Source organism: Vidua chalybeata, chromosome 23 (assembly GCF_026979565.1).
Source record: "Vidua chalybeata isolate OUT-0048 chromosome 23, bVidCha1 merged haplotype, whole genome shotgun sequence".
In the NCBI taxonomy this organism is placed as follows: domain Eukaryota; kingdom Metazoa; phylum Chordata; class Aves; order Passeriformes; family Viduidae; genus Vidua; species Vidua chalybeata.
Window position 1 is genome coordinate 968,444 of NC_071552.1, and position 16,962 is coordinate 985,405.

The 16,962-nt window shown below is 55.7% G+C and overlaps 1 protein-coding gene across 5 annotated transcripts in view; it reads left to right on the top strand.

Annotated features, from left to right (window-relative positions):
- The first annotated feature begins 104 nt into the window (after positions 1-104).
- Positions 105-16,962, top strand: part of CEP164 (centrosomal protein 164) — a 29,942-nt gene continuing 13,084 nt past the window's right edge. The window contains exons 1-13 of one of the 5 annotated variants that reach the window (XM_053963415.1): positions 105-152; positions 1,741-1,829; positions 2,165-2,276; positions 2,607-2,841; positions 3,618-3,776; positions 4,405-4,533; positions 4,873-4,950; positions 6,706-6,816; positions 8,707-9,129; positions 10,430-10,513; positions 11,345-11,422; positions 14,491-14,576; positions 16,031-16,171. In XM_053963415.1, the coding sequence (XP_053819390.1) occupies positions 1,751-1,829; positions 2,165-2,276; positions 2,607-2,841; positions 3,618-3,776; positions 4,405-4,533; positions 4,873-4,950; positions 6,706-6,816; positions 8,707-9,129; positions 10,430-10,513; positions 11,345-11,422; positions 14,491-14,576; positions 16,031-16,171 (1,715 nt within the window). In that variant the 5' untranslated portion in view covers positions 105-152; positions 1,741-1,750. Of the gene's footprint in view, positions 153-967; positions 1,051-1,683; positions 1,830-2,164; positions 2,277-2,606; positions 2,842-3,617; positions 3,777-4,404; positions 4,534-4,872; positions 4,951-6,705; positions 6,817-8,706; positions 9,130-10,429; positions 10,514-11,344; positions 11,423-14,490; positions 14,577-16,030; positions 16,172-16,962 lie in introns of those variants that run through there. The other 4 variants (XM_053963417.1, XM_053963416.1, XM_053963419.1 and 1 more) reach the window with 4 other exon arrangements.

Consider the following 16,962-nt stretch of genomic DNA (forward strand, 5'->3'; position numbering starts at 1 on the left):
ACGTCACGCGTCCCGCCTCCCCGGCGACCAATGGCACGGCGCGCATCGCCCCGCCGGCCAATGGCGAGGAAGGGGCGGGCCCCGAGCCGCGGCCGCGGCGGCTCCCGCGCTCCCGGCGGCACCGGCGGAGCGGCGGCCGCGCCCGCGGCACGGTGAGCGGCGGGCGGGGAGGGGCCCACACCGGCAGGGAGCCCGGGCCCGGGCCCGGGGAGGGTCCCCTCGGCGAGCGGAGGCCGCGGGGAGCGGCCCCGCGCCGCGCGGTTCCGGCCTCCCGCCGGTGCGGGTGTGGCGTGGGCGCTGCCGTGATAAGGGCGAAAATGGCTTTTTCCCCCCCCCCCCCCCGTTTTTAAAATACCCTGTTAACCAAAGCTGTTTGTCCTCCTTGCCAGCCGCGGTTTCTCCGTGGCTCCGGGCTGGCGCGGCGGCGGCTGCACTGAGGATCCGCTTCTCTTTGCGCAGAGCTCTGGAACGGTTTTTTGGGTTGGGACGGGCCTGAAAATCATCCACGTCCGCCCCCATGCCATGGGCATGGGCCTTCCACTGTCCCAGCTTGCTCCAAGCCCCCCATCCAACCCGGCCTTGAACACTTCCAGGGATGGGGCTGCCGCAGCTTGTCTGGGCACCCTGTGCCAGGGTCTCACCACCCTCACAGGAAAGAATTCCCTCCCCAGATCTCGCCTAAATCCTCCTCTTTTGGTTTAAAGCCGTTCCCCCCTGTGCCCATCTATTACAGCTGCCCCTCAAGCACTGAAAGGTCGCACGAAGGTCTCCCCATTTGTGGCAGGGCAGGTTCCCCAGGAGAGGGGTGAGCCCAGAACTCATCCCCCAGTGCCAACGCCAGGGGTGGGAGAAGGGGCTGAGATAGTTTGGGGAGAGGAAAATAGGAGCAGGAGGCCCCGAGCGAGTTGCCCACACCCAAATGCTCTAACTGGGGACATTTGGGAGGGGGAGTGGTGCGAGCTCCGCGGTGCTGGTGTGGTTTGGATCTCCTGAGAATATCTTCACCTGGAAGCTGCCAGGCTTAACTGCTGCTTCTGAGACTTACTTTACGTAAGAGTTATAAATACAGAGTGGGCTGAGGACACGGGGAGGTGAAGAGGGCAGTGATGGCCGTGTCACAGGTGGTGATCCTGCTCTGGGTGCTGTCACTGGGGGTACCTGGCAGGTACCACAACCCCCGGGTCTCACGAGGAAAGCAGAGGAATGCTTTTTGCGCTGAGAATTTGGGAGGGGGTAGGCTGAAATGTTTGACCTTGGCATTCAGTTGTGTGTCTGAGCAGCAGTTGTGATCCCCCCAGTGCTTGTACTGGCCAAATGTGGCCACGGCTGAGGATGTTTGGGGTGAGCTGGGTCAATTCCAGCTGCATGAACCGGTGTGGATGGGTTGTCAGGGCCCAGCTGTGGTGTGGTCTGGGAGTTAAATCACCAAGCAATGCTTTGGGAAGGTTGCTTGCTTTCTCTTTCTTCCCTGCCTCATTTCAGCTTATTTTTTACCTGGTTAAGAAATGCCTGAAGCATCTTTCCTGCAGGAACTGGAAGGCCTGGGGGATCTGATTACGGCTTTGCTCCACTTCAGCTCTGCTCTGTGTCTCCACAGCCCTTGGAAGTGTGTGTGGAAGCTCTTTGATTCACCTCTGCTGCGCGTGCTGCAGCAAGAAGGGCTCTGCCATGTGCTGGGGGTGAGGAATTCCCTTTTCTGAGGGCAGCTGTGACTCTGTGCTGGTTCCTCCCCGCTGCCAGGTGTGGATCCATGGCGGGAGCCGTGCGCATTGGGGACCAGCTCGTTCTGGAAGAAGACTACAATGAATCCTACGTTCCTATGGAGCAGGGTGAGCGAGGCCCGTCTTCCCAGGAGCTGGGAGAAGGGATTCAGGCATGCAGGTCACTTCTAGGTGTGTTCAGAAGCCAGGGATTGCTTTCTGGAGTGGCTGGAGAGGGTGGAGCACACGGGATTTTAGCGGAGGCAGAGCTGAATGTCACTTTGAGGTGTCACTTTGAGGTGGCACTGCCCGTGTCCCCAGCCTGGCAGGACGGGCTCTACAGGCACACAGGACTTTGCTGGTGGCTTTGGGCTCAGGATTTGCCAGCGTGCCCACAGCTTTAGCTGAGGAGGGTGGCTCTGTTGGGTAGACCAAGTTCACAGATTCCCCTTCTGTTTCCCCAGAAATCCGGGATTTTGCGCCCACAATCGGGATCGACCCCGACAAGGAGTCAGAGCTGCTGTGGCTGGCCAGGGAGTGCCTGGTGACCCCAATGCCCCCGGAGTGGAAGGCCTGGTGAGAGCTCTGGCAGCAGCTGTGCTGGGGCATTCCCAGTGACAGGACAAGGGGAATGGCTTCCAGCTGCCAGAGAAGTGGGTTCGGCGGGGTGTCAGGAGCTCAGGGCTTTTTGGGGTGCCGGAAAAAGGGGAAGAGCTGTTTGGGAAGCTGGATATGAGCATCCTGGGAGAGCTGCTTCCCACACTGGTACATTTGTGGCCTCCTGGAGGCATCACACTCCTCTTCCATGAGCTTCAGCTGCTCGCACCACCAGCAAGGACGTTGTGGCCTGTGCAGCTGTATTTTTAACGTGCTCTTTCACCTTTCCCTGCTGTTTTTGCCGTGCAGCCAAGATATCGCGGGTGGTGACATCTATTTCTTCAACTTTGAGAGTGGCCTCTCCTCGTGGGAGCACCCCTGTGATGAGCACTACAAGCAGCTGGTCATCCGGGAGAGGGAGAAGCTGCTGGCACGGGGCAGCGTGAAGAAGGAGAAGAAGGAGAAAAAAGAGAAGAAGGACAAGAAGGAGAAGAAGGAGAAGAAGAAGGACAAGAAGGAGAAGCAGCTCCTGAGGCAGCTCCCTGTGAGAAGGCTCTGCCTGCAGTGCTTTGGGGAGGGCTGGGCAGAGGGTGACAAGTGGCTTCGAGGACACAAAGTGCCTTGTGACCCCAGAGCCGGGTCGGGGCAGGAATCAGCTGGGGTGGGAGCACTGAGTGCAGAATCACCTTTAATTCTGGCTGTAAGACACTCTGTAGTAAACACACGCTCTTGGTGTGTCTGGGAGGGAGAGGAGTATTCAGGACCCGCTCAGAGGGCACTTGGAAAGCAAAGTGTGTGAGTGAATCAATGTAGGAATGTGTTTTTTGTTGAGGGAGTAAAATAAGTTACTTTTTGTTTTTTTTTTTTAAAGGAAAAAAACTTAGATTTTTTTCTTTAATTTGGTTAAGAGGCACTTTATAAGACTTTAGAGACTTTAAACTTAAGGAAAACTAATTAGACAAGAGCTAAAAAGTTTAACTTAAGTAAAAAAGAAGAGAAAAAAAGAGTTAATCACTTTTGTGAAGTGTTTTAACAGGAACAAAAACTTTTTAGCTTAGCTCAGTTTTTCTCTGTAAAGAGCTTTTTTTATTTTACTGTTTATTAAAACTTTTTGCTTCTAACAGGGGGCACATTCCTACAAAACAACCCTGTTTTCCTTACCTGTGCCGTGTGCTGGTGCCTGCTGGGTGTGGGGTCCCTGAGCAGGCTTGGTCCCACAGCCCCTGTTTGCCCAGGGGAGCTCCTGCTTCTGTTCCAAGGTCAGGAGTGTGAGCTGCACACCCGTGCTGTCCTGCCACTGACTTGCCTGTGCTCCTCCAGCCCCCAGGCTCCCAGCTGGCGCCCCTCCAGCCCCCCCTGGGCACCCTCTCTCCTCTCCGGGGCCTCACCCCCTCTTCCTCCCTCGCCCTTCGTGGCTCCCTGAACCTGGACCTGGGCAACGTGGTGGACTCCAGCCTCATCCCCAAGGAAGGAACGCTGGTGAGGCTCCCTCTTCCCTGGGAAGCACACTGCTAAGGGTCCCAGCACTTAAGTGACAGGATTTGTGATCTTCTGTCAGTTTTGAAATACTGTTGTATGCTTAAGAAAAACCTGTATTTCTTTTCTTCTTCTATTTCTAGTGCTAAATTAGTGGTGAGCTTCCTTCTGCTGTGTTTGGCAGATTGAAAGAATTGTTTCAATAGCTGTTGAAGAGGAAAAAAAGTGTGTTAAGTTTCAGTAGAATTTGGTGTCCAAATGAAGCATGACAAGCAATGCAGATAATACAATTTAATAAATTATTTTCACTCTTCCATTTGAGAATAAAATTTAAAAAACCTATTGTCCTGACGAGTGTAAGGTTTACAACCATATTGAATGCTGTGTTTATTTATTAGTAGAAAGTGACCTGGAGAGTCAATAAAACTTGTTAAATGCTAAGAAATTGACCCTATAAAGGAAGGCAAAGCAAAATATGTGCAAAACATAGACATAAACACCTTAAAAAAACCCCAAATATGTTAAGTGGTAGGAAACTGACCTCCCTGCCAGAGCCCAGCAGCTCAGTGGGTCTCTCTCTCCCCTCTCCTGTTGTCTGAGCTCTCACTTCCCTTTCTCCTGGCCCTCACAGCCTGCAGAGATCCCGAAGCCCAGCAGCCACACCAAGAACCTGCTGGATTTGATCTGTGAAGAGAAACGTTCCTTGAGCGTGGCAGTGCCAGAGAAATGGAGAAATGAAGAGGAAGAGAGTGAAAATGAGGTATTGGTGTGCCCTGGCTGTTGCTGTAAGCTGAGTGCTGAGGCCTCCTGAGGCTCCCCTGGTAATGGCTGTTCCATTTGCCCCTGGGCTTTCGTCTGTGCTCTCTTTTCTTTGCGCTGCTTGGTCCCCAAAAAGCATCTGATCCTATTTTCACATGGTAATCCCTGTAAGTGAGCATCTGCCCTGGTGTCATCCCAAGATGAATTGGCTGTAGGTGCATTGCCATGGCTCTGCTGCCTCATTTCACTGCTGAGGAACCCCTCCTGTGGCATTGCACAGGTCAGAACTCAGTTTGGGCCATGTATTTATTTATTTATTTATTTATTTTTAATCCTTCAGAGTTTCCATGGGACCTCAAGGCTGCTAAAAAACGTGTACCTGGATGTTGAAGCCCTGGCAGGCAGCTTCGACTTTGAGGTGAGACCACGGGGATGGGACGGGCAGGGGAGGCTGCCCAGGTGGCAGAGGCACTGCCAGGGGGTGAGAGTGCAGGAATAGTGCCAGAGGGACGAGTTTCCTTTGTCACACAGGAGCAGGGTGATGCAGAGCAAGGCACAGCAGCAGGGCTGGGGGGCTGTGAGAAGCCCACAGGGGGACAGCGGGGTGGGGGTTGAAGGGAAGTTTGTGCTTGGAGTGGTTGTGGTTTGGTAGCTGGGACTTGAGGAGACGTCTTTGCACAGGCTGGAGCTCTGCTTCATCCTCAGACAGGAAAAATAAAGGCAGGTAGGTGGAGTGGGCAAGGGGGAAATCTGTTTTTCCAGGGAACAGCAGGAAAAGGGTCTCGGGTCAGAAGTGCTGCTGCACTTGGGGTGGGGGAAGGCTCGATGAGGAAGAGGCACTTCCATTCTGCTCTCTGTTTGTCAGGGGGTGTGGAGGAAGGCTCCTTGCCAGCTGAAGCTGCAGTGCTGGCACTGGGGAGGGGAGAGGGGAAGGTCCCGTGGGAATGCTTTGGTGCTGTCACTCGGTTCCACGGGGATCCTCACGCGGGCTGCACTGCAGCAACACAAAACCTGCTTTTCTTTCTTCTCGCCCTGCTGAGGAATCCCGTGGCTGAGACACAGAGCATGCAGTGCACCCACGGCCTTGTGCAGAGGCTGTGCTTTCCCTGAGCTTCCTTAGCTGGGATCAGGCTTAAGATGACAAGGGCACAATGGGAAGTGCGTTGTAAGCAGCTCTGGTGATTTGGCCTGACTGTTTGTGCTGACATTAATCCTTTCTCACCGCTTTGAAAATCCTGTTCCAGTATCTGAAAGGCAAATTAATTTCTTTTAAAGTGTTTTAGAGTATTTTCCTTATCCTTTTCACAGCACAGGAAAATTAAGCTGTAAAGTACTTTGCTGGAGAACCTATTCACGGTGCTGGGCAGGATCTGCAAAGGCTTATGCTAAAGTGGATGTGACAAAGAGAGCCCTGACTCTCTCATCTCCAGACAACTGAGCAGCCTGTGGGGGCCCAATTCCTCACTGAAATGTTAATGTGTGCAGGAACAAAGAGCTGTCCTGGCATTTCAGTGCCCTGGGATGGGGCTTTGGCAATCTATTGTGGAATGGCAATTGCTGCCCAACAGCCAGGCTGTTAACCCAGACCGGAGATAGCCTAGTCCTGATAAGACAGCAGTGCCCCGAGTGGAAAATAGAATTCTTTTGTAGGTCCATGAGATGGCAGTAGAAAAGCATTCCTAGGAGCAGCCTCAGCCTGCTCCCCAGCGTTCTCCAGCTCCCTTGCAAAGCAGCAGACAAGGGTTTGTGTAGCAAGTCCTAAGGGGGAAAGCGAAGCGGTAATGGGTGAAACCACGAAAAAACTGGCTTCATGTAGCCCCCCATCAGGGTTGGATGTCTGTATTGGAAGGAAATAGGAGGTTTTAGTGACTTTCTGAGCCAGGATGTTGGGTGGAGTGGAGGCAGCATCAGACACAGCTCGCAGGGACCCCGGAGCTGGGGAGAGTCTGCAGGAAATGTGAGTGCGTGGAGCTGGCCAGCAGGAAAAGCAGCAGTGAAGCATCCAACAGCTTGATGCTTGGGAATCTGGGCCTGTGAGCTCCCTGGAAAGCTGTTCAGCTGGAGAGCTTTCTGCTCCAGGGCTGCCTGTGGTTGGGTGGTAATGTTGGACGAGTCCTCCAGCTTGGGAAGGTGCTGTGGGGAATTCTGCAAGTGGCTGTGTCCCCCCAACTAGGAGAACAGCAAGGAGGAGCAGGAGGATCGTGGCAGCCCATCAGCTGGTGCTGCTGAAGCTGCTCCCCAGCCCCACGGGAGCCCTGAGGAGGAAGCTGCCAGCCTGGGAGAGGTGACAGTGGCTCCCTGGCATCCCTGTCCTGCTTGCACGGTGCCACCCAGGCTTTGCATGCAGTAGAGGCAGCTCCTGGTGTTGTGCTGTGTGTCTGCAGCTGCTTGGCTTGTTTCTGTTGTTGGTTAAAGTTTAATGCTGACCACTGGAAGCAATGATTTGATAGGCAGGGATTTCCCATCAGTTAGTGCCACTCAGGGTGGGTGGAATGTTACAGCTTGTGAAAAGATCACCCAAAGCCAGTTATAACCCAAGTGTTTTGTGCAGCTCTGAAATCCACAGAAAACCTCCAGTCTGTTGTTGCAGGAGGAAAAGCCTTCCTCCTCCTCTGTGGCAAGCACATTTCTCTCTGTGCACCTCAATAAAAAATCCTGAGAGAGAGAGAAATGTGCTTGCCACACTCCTCCACCTGTGTGTCTGACTGGCACGGGTCCCTCTTCTGCAGAGTTCATTTGTGATTGTCAAGGTGTGAGGCTAGCAAAAGGTTGGCCTGTTATTGCCACTAAAATAGGATTCTGCCAGCCAAAGAGATTATTCTGGGATATTTTAGTAGCTGAGGTGAACTTGCCTGCAGAGAAGTCCTTTTGTGTGCACACCTCTGCTGGTGTGCTGATACATTTTGGTGTGCGTGTGATCCTGTGTTCAAGCATCAGGACCCTGCTTGGCTCACTTGGGATTTCATGGACGCTGCCAGGTCTCCTGGTGGGAGTTCTCAGGAGAGTTCCTGGTCCTCAGGAGAACTCTGAAGCAAGTTGTCCAAAAGGAGCATAACTTTCCAGCCACCCTAATCCCACAAAAGGGGGAGCACGAGGGTGGCTAAAGGACTTCCCTGTGCCCACCTTGCTCTGGTGCCCCCAAGGAGCCTCGTGTGGCTTTTTGGTGACTCTGGGAGCCTCTGCTGGACAGCACCTGTGAGCTGGCAGTACCAGGGGATTGCAGGTGAGGCCCAGAGCTGCAGGATTTTTGGGAAGTGCCTGGAGTGGGACTCCTCTGTCCTCTCCATCCCCGGGGAGGTGTGGCAGAGCAGTGACACACTCAGAACATGATCCTGGAGCGCTGCAGCCCCGGCCTGGGAGCTGAGAGCATTCCAGAGGCACTCTGATAAAAATACACCGCTAAAATATGCGCTCAGTGTACAGAACACGCCGTGCACAGGATGCAGGGAATGTTTGACAAGACACCGTGGCATTAATAAAACAGTGAGGAAGTGGGACGTGCGAGCAGCTCTGTTTGCATGCTGATGAGGGAGCCTTCTCCTGGCTGTTCCCCTCTCCATGGGCAGTGTTGTGGCCTCCCCACTGCTGGGAGAGGCAGCTGAACCTTTGGGTGACTCAGCTTTCATTCGGGGTTGTTTTTTCCCCCATCTCTCAGCCTCCTGTGTTAGTCACGGGCTCTTTCTGTGCTCCGAGTGGTGCCTTCAGTCAGTGCCCACCCTCCAGTCTGTCCCACTGGAAGGTGGGATGGTGATCCTGCCTGCTCTCCTCTGCTTGAAATGTCAGGCAGAAGTGAAATGTCCCATCACGGTCTCTTGCAAATTTCCATCTCTCACCAAACAGATCCAGTGTGGAAGCATAAGTGGGCCTGCAGTGGGGCACGTGGGGTGCTCGCAGGGGCTGGTGGCCTTGCACAGCCTCTCTTATGCACTGAGGCCCTGTGAATAAAAAAAAGCAACAGATCAAAAAAAGTCAAAGCCCAAGAAATGAATGAGATTATGTCAGTGGAGTCCCTGGCCTTGGAACGGGACTGTGTGAAAAGAAGTCAAACAGGTCTTGAAGTCACCCAAAGATTTGTGGTTTTGCTGCTTGCTGTAGGAGAGCCTGTGCTGTTCCTGACTCCTGCATCCCCCAGAGAGATTATTGGGTCTATAATTGTATTTGACTTGCTGCCTAGAAGGAATCTTTAAAATCGAGACATCCTGAAGAAGTGGCAGAGTCTTCCCTGGACTCTGGTGCCGCGTGCCCTCCGTCTCCGGTTCAGCTCCTCTCCGGAGATGCTGACAGCAGCCTGTCTGCCCAGGAACCTGCTGGGAGTGAAGCAGTGCACAAAGAAGATGCTGAGGTGGAAGGAGACGCCTCTGCAGCTGAGGAGCTGCCTCAGTCTGGGGGGGAAAGGAGCGCAGCAGGGCCGGACATGCCCAGCTCTGCCGGGCGGCCCCGAGCCGCCCCTCCGGCCACGGAAGGGGCTGGGGCAGATCAGCTGGCCAGCCCGGCTGCCACTGCTGCCACCCTGTCCTGTGGAGAAAAGGGACTGGACGAAGAGAGGGAAGAAGCAGCAGCTGATTCAATATCAGAGGACAGGCTGGATGATGGCAAAGTAAGAGACCTGCCTTTGTGGTTTTGGTGTTGGCTGTTCCCACCGTCTCGTCAGGCCCTGGCTCAGGAAAGCTCTTGGAGCACTCTCTGGTTTTCTGTGAAGCCAGTCCAAACGCTTTCCTGGTCAGCAGGGCAGTCATTCCTGGAGGGCAGGAGTGCTCTGAAGTCCCAGATGGGCATCTTCAGGACTGAGCTGGGCAGTCATTCCCTCCTGCACACACCAAGTGCTGCCCAAAGCCACCGACAGGCAAAGCCCTGGGCTGCTCTGCGTGTTTTGAGTCTGGGAGGAGGAGCAGTCCCAGCTTCAGTGCTGCCGTCTGTGCTGGGCGAGCGGGGTTGATAATGAAGCTCACGCCGAGCCCAGCTGTCCGTGCTGCTTTGTTCCTCTCCTTCTGTTGTTTCTCTCAGCTTGCTCAGAGCTGCCTGGCGCCGCGTTCGCGGCTCCGCGCGAGGTGCGAGCTCGGAGCGGGGCAGGACGGAGCCTCAGGGCTGGTGCTGGAGCTGGGAGCACAGAGCCTTCCAGCCCTCCCAGTCTGGGAGGAGAACTGGCCACGCTGCAGGAGCAGGGGCTCGGGCTGTGTCACACACTGCCTGGCCCTGCAGCTGGGCTGCCAGACACGCGCTGTCCGCTCGTGTTCACGCTCCAGAGCAGGATCCGAGCCAGAACACGGGATCTGATGAACGATCTCTCTCCAGTCTGGCTGCCTTCCTGCTGATTTTGATGATTTCTCAAGTTCACTGATGCGTAATGTCTGTAAGAAATGATAAACTACAAAACCGAGCCTGGAAAACTCGCTCTGCCCCGAAGAGCTGCGGGTGTTGCTTTCCCAAGCTCACCTGTGTGCTTTGTGCACCTGAGTTGTGCTGCTGAAGTCAGCAGGGCCACGGGGTGTTCCCATCGAGCAGTTCCTGCAGCTGGGAATGCAGGAGCCCTCGCTGCACTTAGGCACAGCAAAGTGGAATTTTAAAGTGCTTTTATGGCTCCAGTGCTGTGCTGTGAGGTGGGCTGGGAGCTCTGAGAGCTGCAGAGATCCGTGCAGATGGAGAGGAAGCAAGTGCCTTTTATCAGGGATGTTTGAAGAGCACTTTGCCCTCCCCAGCCCCACCTCCTGCCCTTCTGGTGTTTTGTGCTTGTCCCGTGGCTCACACATCCTTGGTGTCTTCCCCAAGGTGTTCAGTCACCTTTTCTTCCCTGGGAGAGGCCAGACTTGTGCTGCCAGCAGCAGCTGCCGTGCTGGCAGTGCCCAGGTGAAGCTGCAGGGGTAGGACATGTGCAGGCTGTAATGGGTTTTCCCTCTCAGCTTTCAAAGGCATCCGGGGGCAGCGGCTGCGAGCAGGACTTGCCAGTCTCCAAGTGCTCTGACCATGAGGTGGTTCAGCCTGTGGTGAGTCACCAAAAGCTCCTTTTTCCCTGGGTTTGGCTTCAGCTCCCCTTGGGATGGTGCAGTGCCCACCTCTCACAGCTGTGTGTGGCACGGGCCAGCAGTGCCACCCTGCACCTCGCAGGCAGGGGCTGTGGGTGAGGCAATATCCCTGGAAAAGTAGGTCACGTAGAGCTGAGAGCTTACTTGGCTAATTGCAAAAAGGAAAAGAATAAGCAGTGTAAGAATTGTGCTTTAGGGGCTCAGCAGCTTTTGCTGAGGGGGGTGTGCGTGGCTGGAGACCCCACTCTGGAGGGTCCCTGCAGCAGAGCAGCCCTGGGCTGGGGGGAGATGCCCATCAGCATCTCTTCATCTCCACAGGAAGCTGCCATTGCCATCTGCCAGTGGGAGCAGAGGCAGCGTGGCCAGCAAATGGCTGAGAATGTCATTATTTCCTGCTTTATACAAACCTGTGCTGGCCAGGGGCTCTGCCAGGGCCCCCGAGGCTGCAGGAGCAGGGATTGTCTCCAGGGGTGGATAACCTGTGGGGGCTGGCTGTGAGGACAGAAATCCCTGGAAATGTGCAGCAGCATCACAAAGGGGAGCACCGGAGGCTGGGAAGATGTGCCCCCTTTGGCTGTTCCTTGTGCCACCCTCGCTGGTGGCTTGGAGGGTGCACTGGGAGCGTGGCAGTGCCCGCCCTGGGTGGCTCTGGTGTCCCTTGGTGCCACAGGGAAGGGAAATGCTGCTGAGCTGCTGTCAGCAGGGTGCTGAGCGGGGCTCTGAGCTGTGCTGGGATGCTGGTCTCAGGATCTCTGCTTGCTCATCAGAGACCAATCCTGGTTTCTCTTTTAGGGCTTGAAGAGCCAGCTCTCCAAGGAGCTTCTGGGCCTGGGGACTGTGTCTCCTGACTTGGACAGCCCCGAGTGCAAGGTCAGTGCTGTGTGGGGGTCAGGGGTACTCTGTGAACAGGCAGCTGGAATCCTGAGGGGGGATGCTGTCAGTGAAGGGGTGAACAGGGGTTGGTGTGTGAAGTGTCAGGGGTCGCAGCAGTGCCACCAGTGCATTGTTTTTTTCTGCAGAGAGGAGCTGCAGGTGGCTACACAAAGAACATAAACCCTGAGCAGAGGTGGCTGGAGGGGTGTACACAGGCAGGCTGCCCTGGGTGCTCTCCCTGCCCCAATAGGAGAGCCAATAAATGGCTTTCCTGGGGAATGGAGGAAGCAGAATCTATTTTCCTTTCTTCTTTTGTGAGTGTATTTGTCCCTTTCTTTCTCTTAAGCAGATGGGAAGGATTTGTGTGGCAGAACACGGTAGAATCAATGGGAAGAAAAGGAGGTTAACTCCCTCTGACAGATTTTGGTAGAGGGAAGCTTATTTTTAAGCATCTGGTTGCCTTGCCTGCTTTAATGTAGGGGGGGAAAGGGGCTCCTTTCAGTGAGTCTGTGACACATGGAGTGTACGTGGTGTGCACACGTCTGTGTCAGCCTGGCGTGCAGCACTGGTCAGGCAGCTCTGCCTGGAGATTGCTGTGCATCTCTGGTTTATCCTTGTCTTCTCAGCATGGTTCTGAGTTGGTTTGCTCAGCCCCACGTTCCTCTGGAGCCCTCCCACTCCATCTCCGTGGTTGGAGGCAGGGCCCAGGATCCAGCTGGGGTTACTCAGCCTTGCCCTGATTGTGAGCGCATCAGCTGCTCTGGAGGAGAGACCCTGAGTGGCAAACTCCCCACCTGTCCAGCAGAGAGGAGCAATCCTGTCTGCAAGGTTGTGTCTGGAGAATACACCTGTCCTCTTGTGCCTAATAATGAGCATAATCAGATGTGAAGGGAAAACAAAACATATGCCTGCTGTGCTCCCCCTCTCCCTCCCCGCGGCGCAGGCACTGTGCATGCAAATGCTGCTTGGAGCAGCCACGTTTGGGTTTATTACAGCCCTGTTTGGGGAGAGGTGGGTGTGAAATGGTGCTCCCTGCAGAACTGCAGCTGCTCTTTTGTGTCTGTGCACAGAGGCTGGGCTGGAACGGCTCGGGGTTGTAGGAATGTGCCTTCTTCCATGTGAGGAGCTTGCCTTGCTTTGAATGCATTGGCAAAATATTCTGTTGTTCAAAAAAGAAAATAAAAGACGCCTCTGGCAGCTCTGTGAGCACAGAATTGGAGGGGTTTTGTTGGTGTGTTTTGGCAGGAGCTGTGGTGGCTGCAGAGGCTCTGTGGGATGTGTCCTGCTGGTCCTGGGAGAGGGGGGGAGGCCTTTTCCCTTTTCCCTTTTCCCTTTTCCCTTTTCCCTTTCCCTTTCTTTTCCTTTCCCATTCCCATTCCCGATGCAGAACTGTGGAACCACAGAATGTCCCGAGCTGGAAGGAACCCACAAACACCATCAAAGTCTAACTCCTGGCCCCACACAGACACCCCAAAATCCCACCCTGTGCCCTGTGAGAGTGCCCTGGCAGCCTTGGGGCTGTGACCATTCCCTGAGGAGCCTGGGCAGTGCCTCAGGAAAAAGGCAAAGCTGTCCCAAGTGCTCAGTGCTGGCACCTTGCAGCACGATCTGAGCTGATGTGAGAGGGTCCCTTGGGATGTGGGATGTGCAGAGGGAGGAGGTGGCCCGTTATCTGTCATCCCCGTGTTCACACAGCTGGTTCTGTGTCTTGAGCATGTGAAGTGTCCTCCGGGGATGCAGCTGGGCAGAAAACCGAGCTGCAGGGGCTGCTGGGGCAGCAGGAGGGGCAAGGATCTGATAATTCCACAGCCAAGGCTGAAAGTCTGCCCTCGTTCCCTGCAGCTGGGGGCTGTGTTCACCTTCCCAACGTGTCCAGAGGTTCCTGCAGCCCGTGGTTCCTCGGCAGGGCTGCCCTGGTGGCAGCAGGACCCCCGTGCAGGGGCTCAGAGGAGTTACCCTGAGAGCAGTCACCCTCTTTCCAGGGTGATCTTTGTCCCCATTTGTCTGGCTCCTTCCCGGCTGCGGCGACAGAGCCCATTTGGAGCGGGGAAACATTTGCTGAGCTCCTCGGTTCTGGGGAATTGGAGTCATCACTTAGAGGGGCAGGGGGGGGCCGGGGCTGGGGGCTCTGCCCAGGCTGATGTGATGGGAGGTGACAGCACTTGCAGGGAATCCTTCTGCCGTTTGCTCTGCTGAGCATTTGCATTAATTACTGCGGCGTTAATTCCGCCTTGTCCTGGCCCCGCTCCACGCACGGCCCTGCGTGGCAGGGGCTGAGCTCACCTGCTGGCGTCCCCAAAAATTTATGAATGGGCCCCTCCCTGCTTCCCGTGGGGCTGACAGGTGAGGAGGGAAGTCCTTCCCCTCCTCAGGTTGTCCCTGCTGCAAGGACAGAGGGATCTGGGAGCTGGCAGGAGGGGCAAGGAGCACCTGACTCTTTCACATTCACATATTTTCTATTCATATTTCTGGTGTTTACTGTGCCATAAATGAGCCAACGGAGTGCTCGGTGTGCTGCCAAGGGGGCTGGATTGCTGATGTGCCCTGGAGTCAGGAATCCCTGGACTGGTGGCTCTGTGCAGCCCATCACACCCTGCCCTAGAACCTGGATGGGAGGCAGGGCTGAGTCCTGATGTGGATTTTGGTCCCAGACCAAATGAAGCCTTTGCTTCATTGCCACAGCACTTGGTGTGTGTGACACTTCTCTTTTAGGAGATGTCTCTCCTATGCTTTCCAGGGAGTTCACTGGGACTTGGGATTGTAAAATGACCTTCAGGAAAGAAAGGTCAAACCCGTGTCCCAAGTTCTTAGTGCTGGCAGGGAGTTCATCTTTTATCCTGAGAAAGCTGAGCTCCCAGGCCCCCCTTCCTGCTTCTGGAAGGATTCCTGGGATGGTTGGAGACCCTTGGATACCCTCAGGAGAGGAGCCTGGCACGTCCAACCTTCTGGAACAGCCTGTGGGTGCCACGTGGCCCAGCTGATTCCAAGGACCTTCAGCAGAACTCCTTTGAGGTCTTTGATGGTGAGGGAGCCACAAACTCCACCCTGTTTGCTTTTACCTGCAGGCCCAGGAGCTGGGAGCAGAGGAAAAAGACCAAAGCAAAGCCAGTGTAGAGGAAGAGCAAAGGGAAAGAACAGAAGCTGCTGAGAGGTATGGTACAAACAGAGGCACAAGGGAGGCGTGGGCAGCTCCAGCTCCTGCTGCCTTTCCTGCCTCGCCCTCCCTGCTGTGCTCACTGCAGCCTGCCCAGGTGTGCCTGGTGCAGCTCCCCCAGGTGCTGCAGCCTCTCTCGGGGGCTTTCCCACTGAACCTCTCGCTTCTCCTGCCTCCTCCTTCGCCCTGTCTCTGCAGCTTCAGCTTCTGGCTGGGTGGGCAGTGCAAGTGCCAGCCTGTCCTTTCCCTGGGGCTGCCCCAGCTGTGGCTCTGGTCTCTGCCTCCCTCACAGCTCCCACTGCTCTTGCCAGGATGGTCTGAGCCTGGAAATGCCGTCTGCTGGGCCCTGGGCTGTTAAACAGGGCAGATGTGGCCACTGGCCATTGCCTGATGACAGCCTTACTGGTCCTGCTGGGCTGAGCCTGTAGCTAAAGGCTCTCAGGCTCTGTTCCTGGTGCCAGGTGAGTCCAGCTGTGATGGGAACAGTTCTCTTCCTTCCACAGAGGTGGCCTTGCCTGGGTGTGAGCATTAAGCTGTTTTCTGTGCTGGGATATGGACAGATCACCCACTGTTATCCCAGGAGGAATGCTGGCTTCCAGACCCCAGTTACCACAAGGACTGGGCTGTCCAGGGGAGCTGTTTTCAGCCTCTTTGTGGGGATTTGTTTGGAACAGTTGGAATGCTGTTCTGAGCAGTGAGCTCTGTGCTCCCTCGAGCTCCTCCTTGGAGAGCCCCAGGCTGGCATTTACAGAGGAGTCGTGTCAAAGCTCTCGGCCTCCACGCAGAGTTACACGTTCTCCAGGGCACTGGGAGCCAAGGAGCTGCTGCCCATGCCAGGAAAATCCGTGAGCAGAAACTGCAGTCCATCTAAATGACTGGCTCTGTGGGATTTGCAGCCTTGCTCTTGGAGGAGCTGTTCGTGTGAGGGTCTCCAAAAACGTGTTCTGCCCGCAGGAATTGTCTCCTTATCACTTGGTTCCTGCTTCCCAGCTGAGCATCCTCTCTTTCTCTCTGCCTGTGAAGCTGCTCGTGCTTGCCTTGTCTCTCCTCTCTGTGCTTCTGAGATGAAGTAGGACTGTAGATACAAGCATGCCTGCCAACACTTCCATCTGTAATTTGGACAGCAGTGTGAGTATGGCTGACAGGGCTGGGCACCTTGGGGACGTTCTCCAAGGGCCTGCAAGGAGTGGGATAACCCAGGGAAGGGATCCAGCAGCCTGAGGCTGATGTCCATGATATCCTCAGCTGCCTGTTAGTCCGACATGAGGTGCTGGGAATGGTGTGGAGCTTCCCTGTGGCGCTGGCAGCCCCGTGTTGGCCAGGCAGGTCCTGTTGGCAGGCATGGCTTGGTGCCCACCTGTGTCACCTGCACGTCCTTGTCCACCTGCAGCAGCCACTTCACTCTGACCTGAGCTAATCTGATCTTCTGTCCCCTCTTTTGTGCTGCCAAGTGAGAGGGATCTCAGTGCTTGTGAGGCACCCGTGGAGCCTCTGGGGTTAGAAAATCCCCGTGGGGCGGAGGCTGCGGAGCCGGAGGAGGGAGCCCTGGATAGCCTGGTGGATCCCGAGGAGCTTCCTGCCCCACAGAACGTGTAAGGGCTTCCTGTCAGTCCCTGGTGGTGTGACTGTGGCAGCTTTTGTCCCTTTGTCCCCCCGTGGTGGCCGGAGCTGGCGTGTGAGGCGGGAGCTGCGGTTCGTGGGCACGGCGGTGCTCCGGCAGCTCCGTGTGCCCCTGCCAGCAGCTGTTCCCTGCCAGAGTGCCAAGTGAGCAGCCTGTGCTGGGCAGGGCCAGGGCAGCACTCAGCCCTCGGGGGGCTGTGGCTCAGCACTCCCTGGGATGAGGGGGAGCTGTTTGCTTTGTCTTTGGGAACGCCTTCCCCGTGCCGGTGTCGCTGCCAGCGTTCTCCCTCCCCGAGAAACTTCCACACAGCACCTGCTGAGGGATGCTGAGCTGGGGGCAAGGGCAAAACCCCATCAATTCACCCCGTTCTACAGCCACTGGGCACGTGGGTGGCGTTGAAACAACGGGGTCAGAGCTGAGCTCCTGCCCAAGCCGCTGTGCTGTGTGCTCCAGGGGTGGTGCTGGTGGATTCCTACCTGCAGCTCCCCGAGGCAGAGCAGCTCACTGTGAGTGTGCTGACTCTGCATTCCGTGTCAAGTGGCACATCAGCAGATGCAGCTGGAAAAATGAGGCAGCGTGTCTCTGGGGACAGGGTGATGGGGAAGGAATCTCTGTTCTCCTGGAACTGTGGTGCTGTGTAAATGTGTGTGTGCTGCCCGGGTTTCCTTTTGAGCAGAAACTGGGGCAAAAGGAGCAACTGATAACCAGGTGGAAGTGGCTGAATTGCTCTGCAGAGCAGCCTGATAAAGGACACCTGCTGCA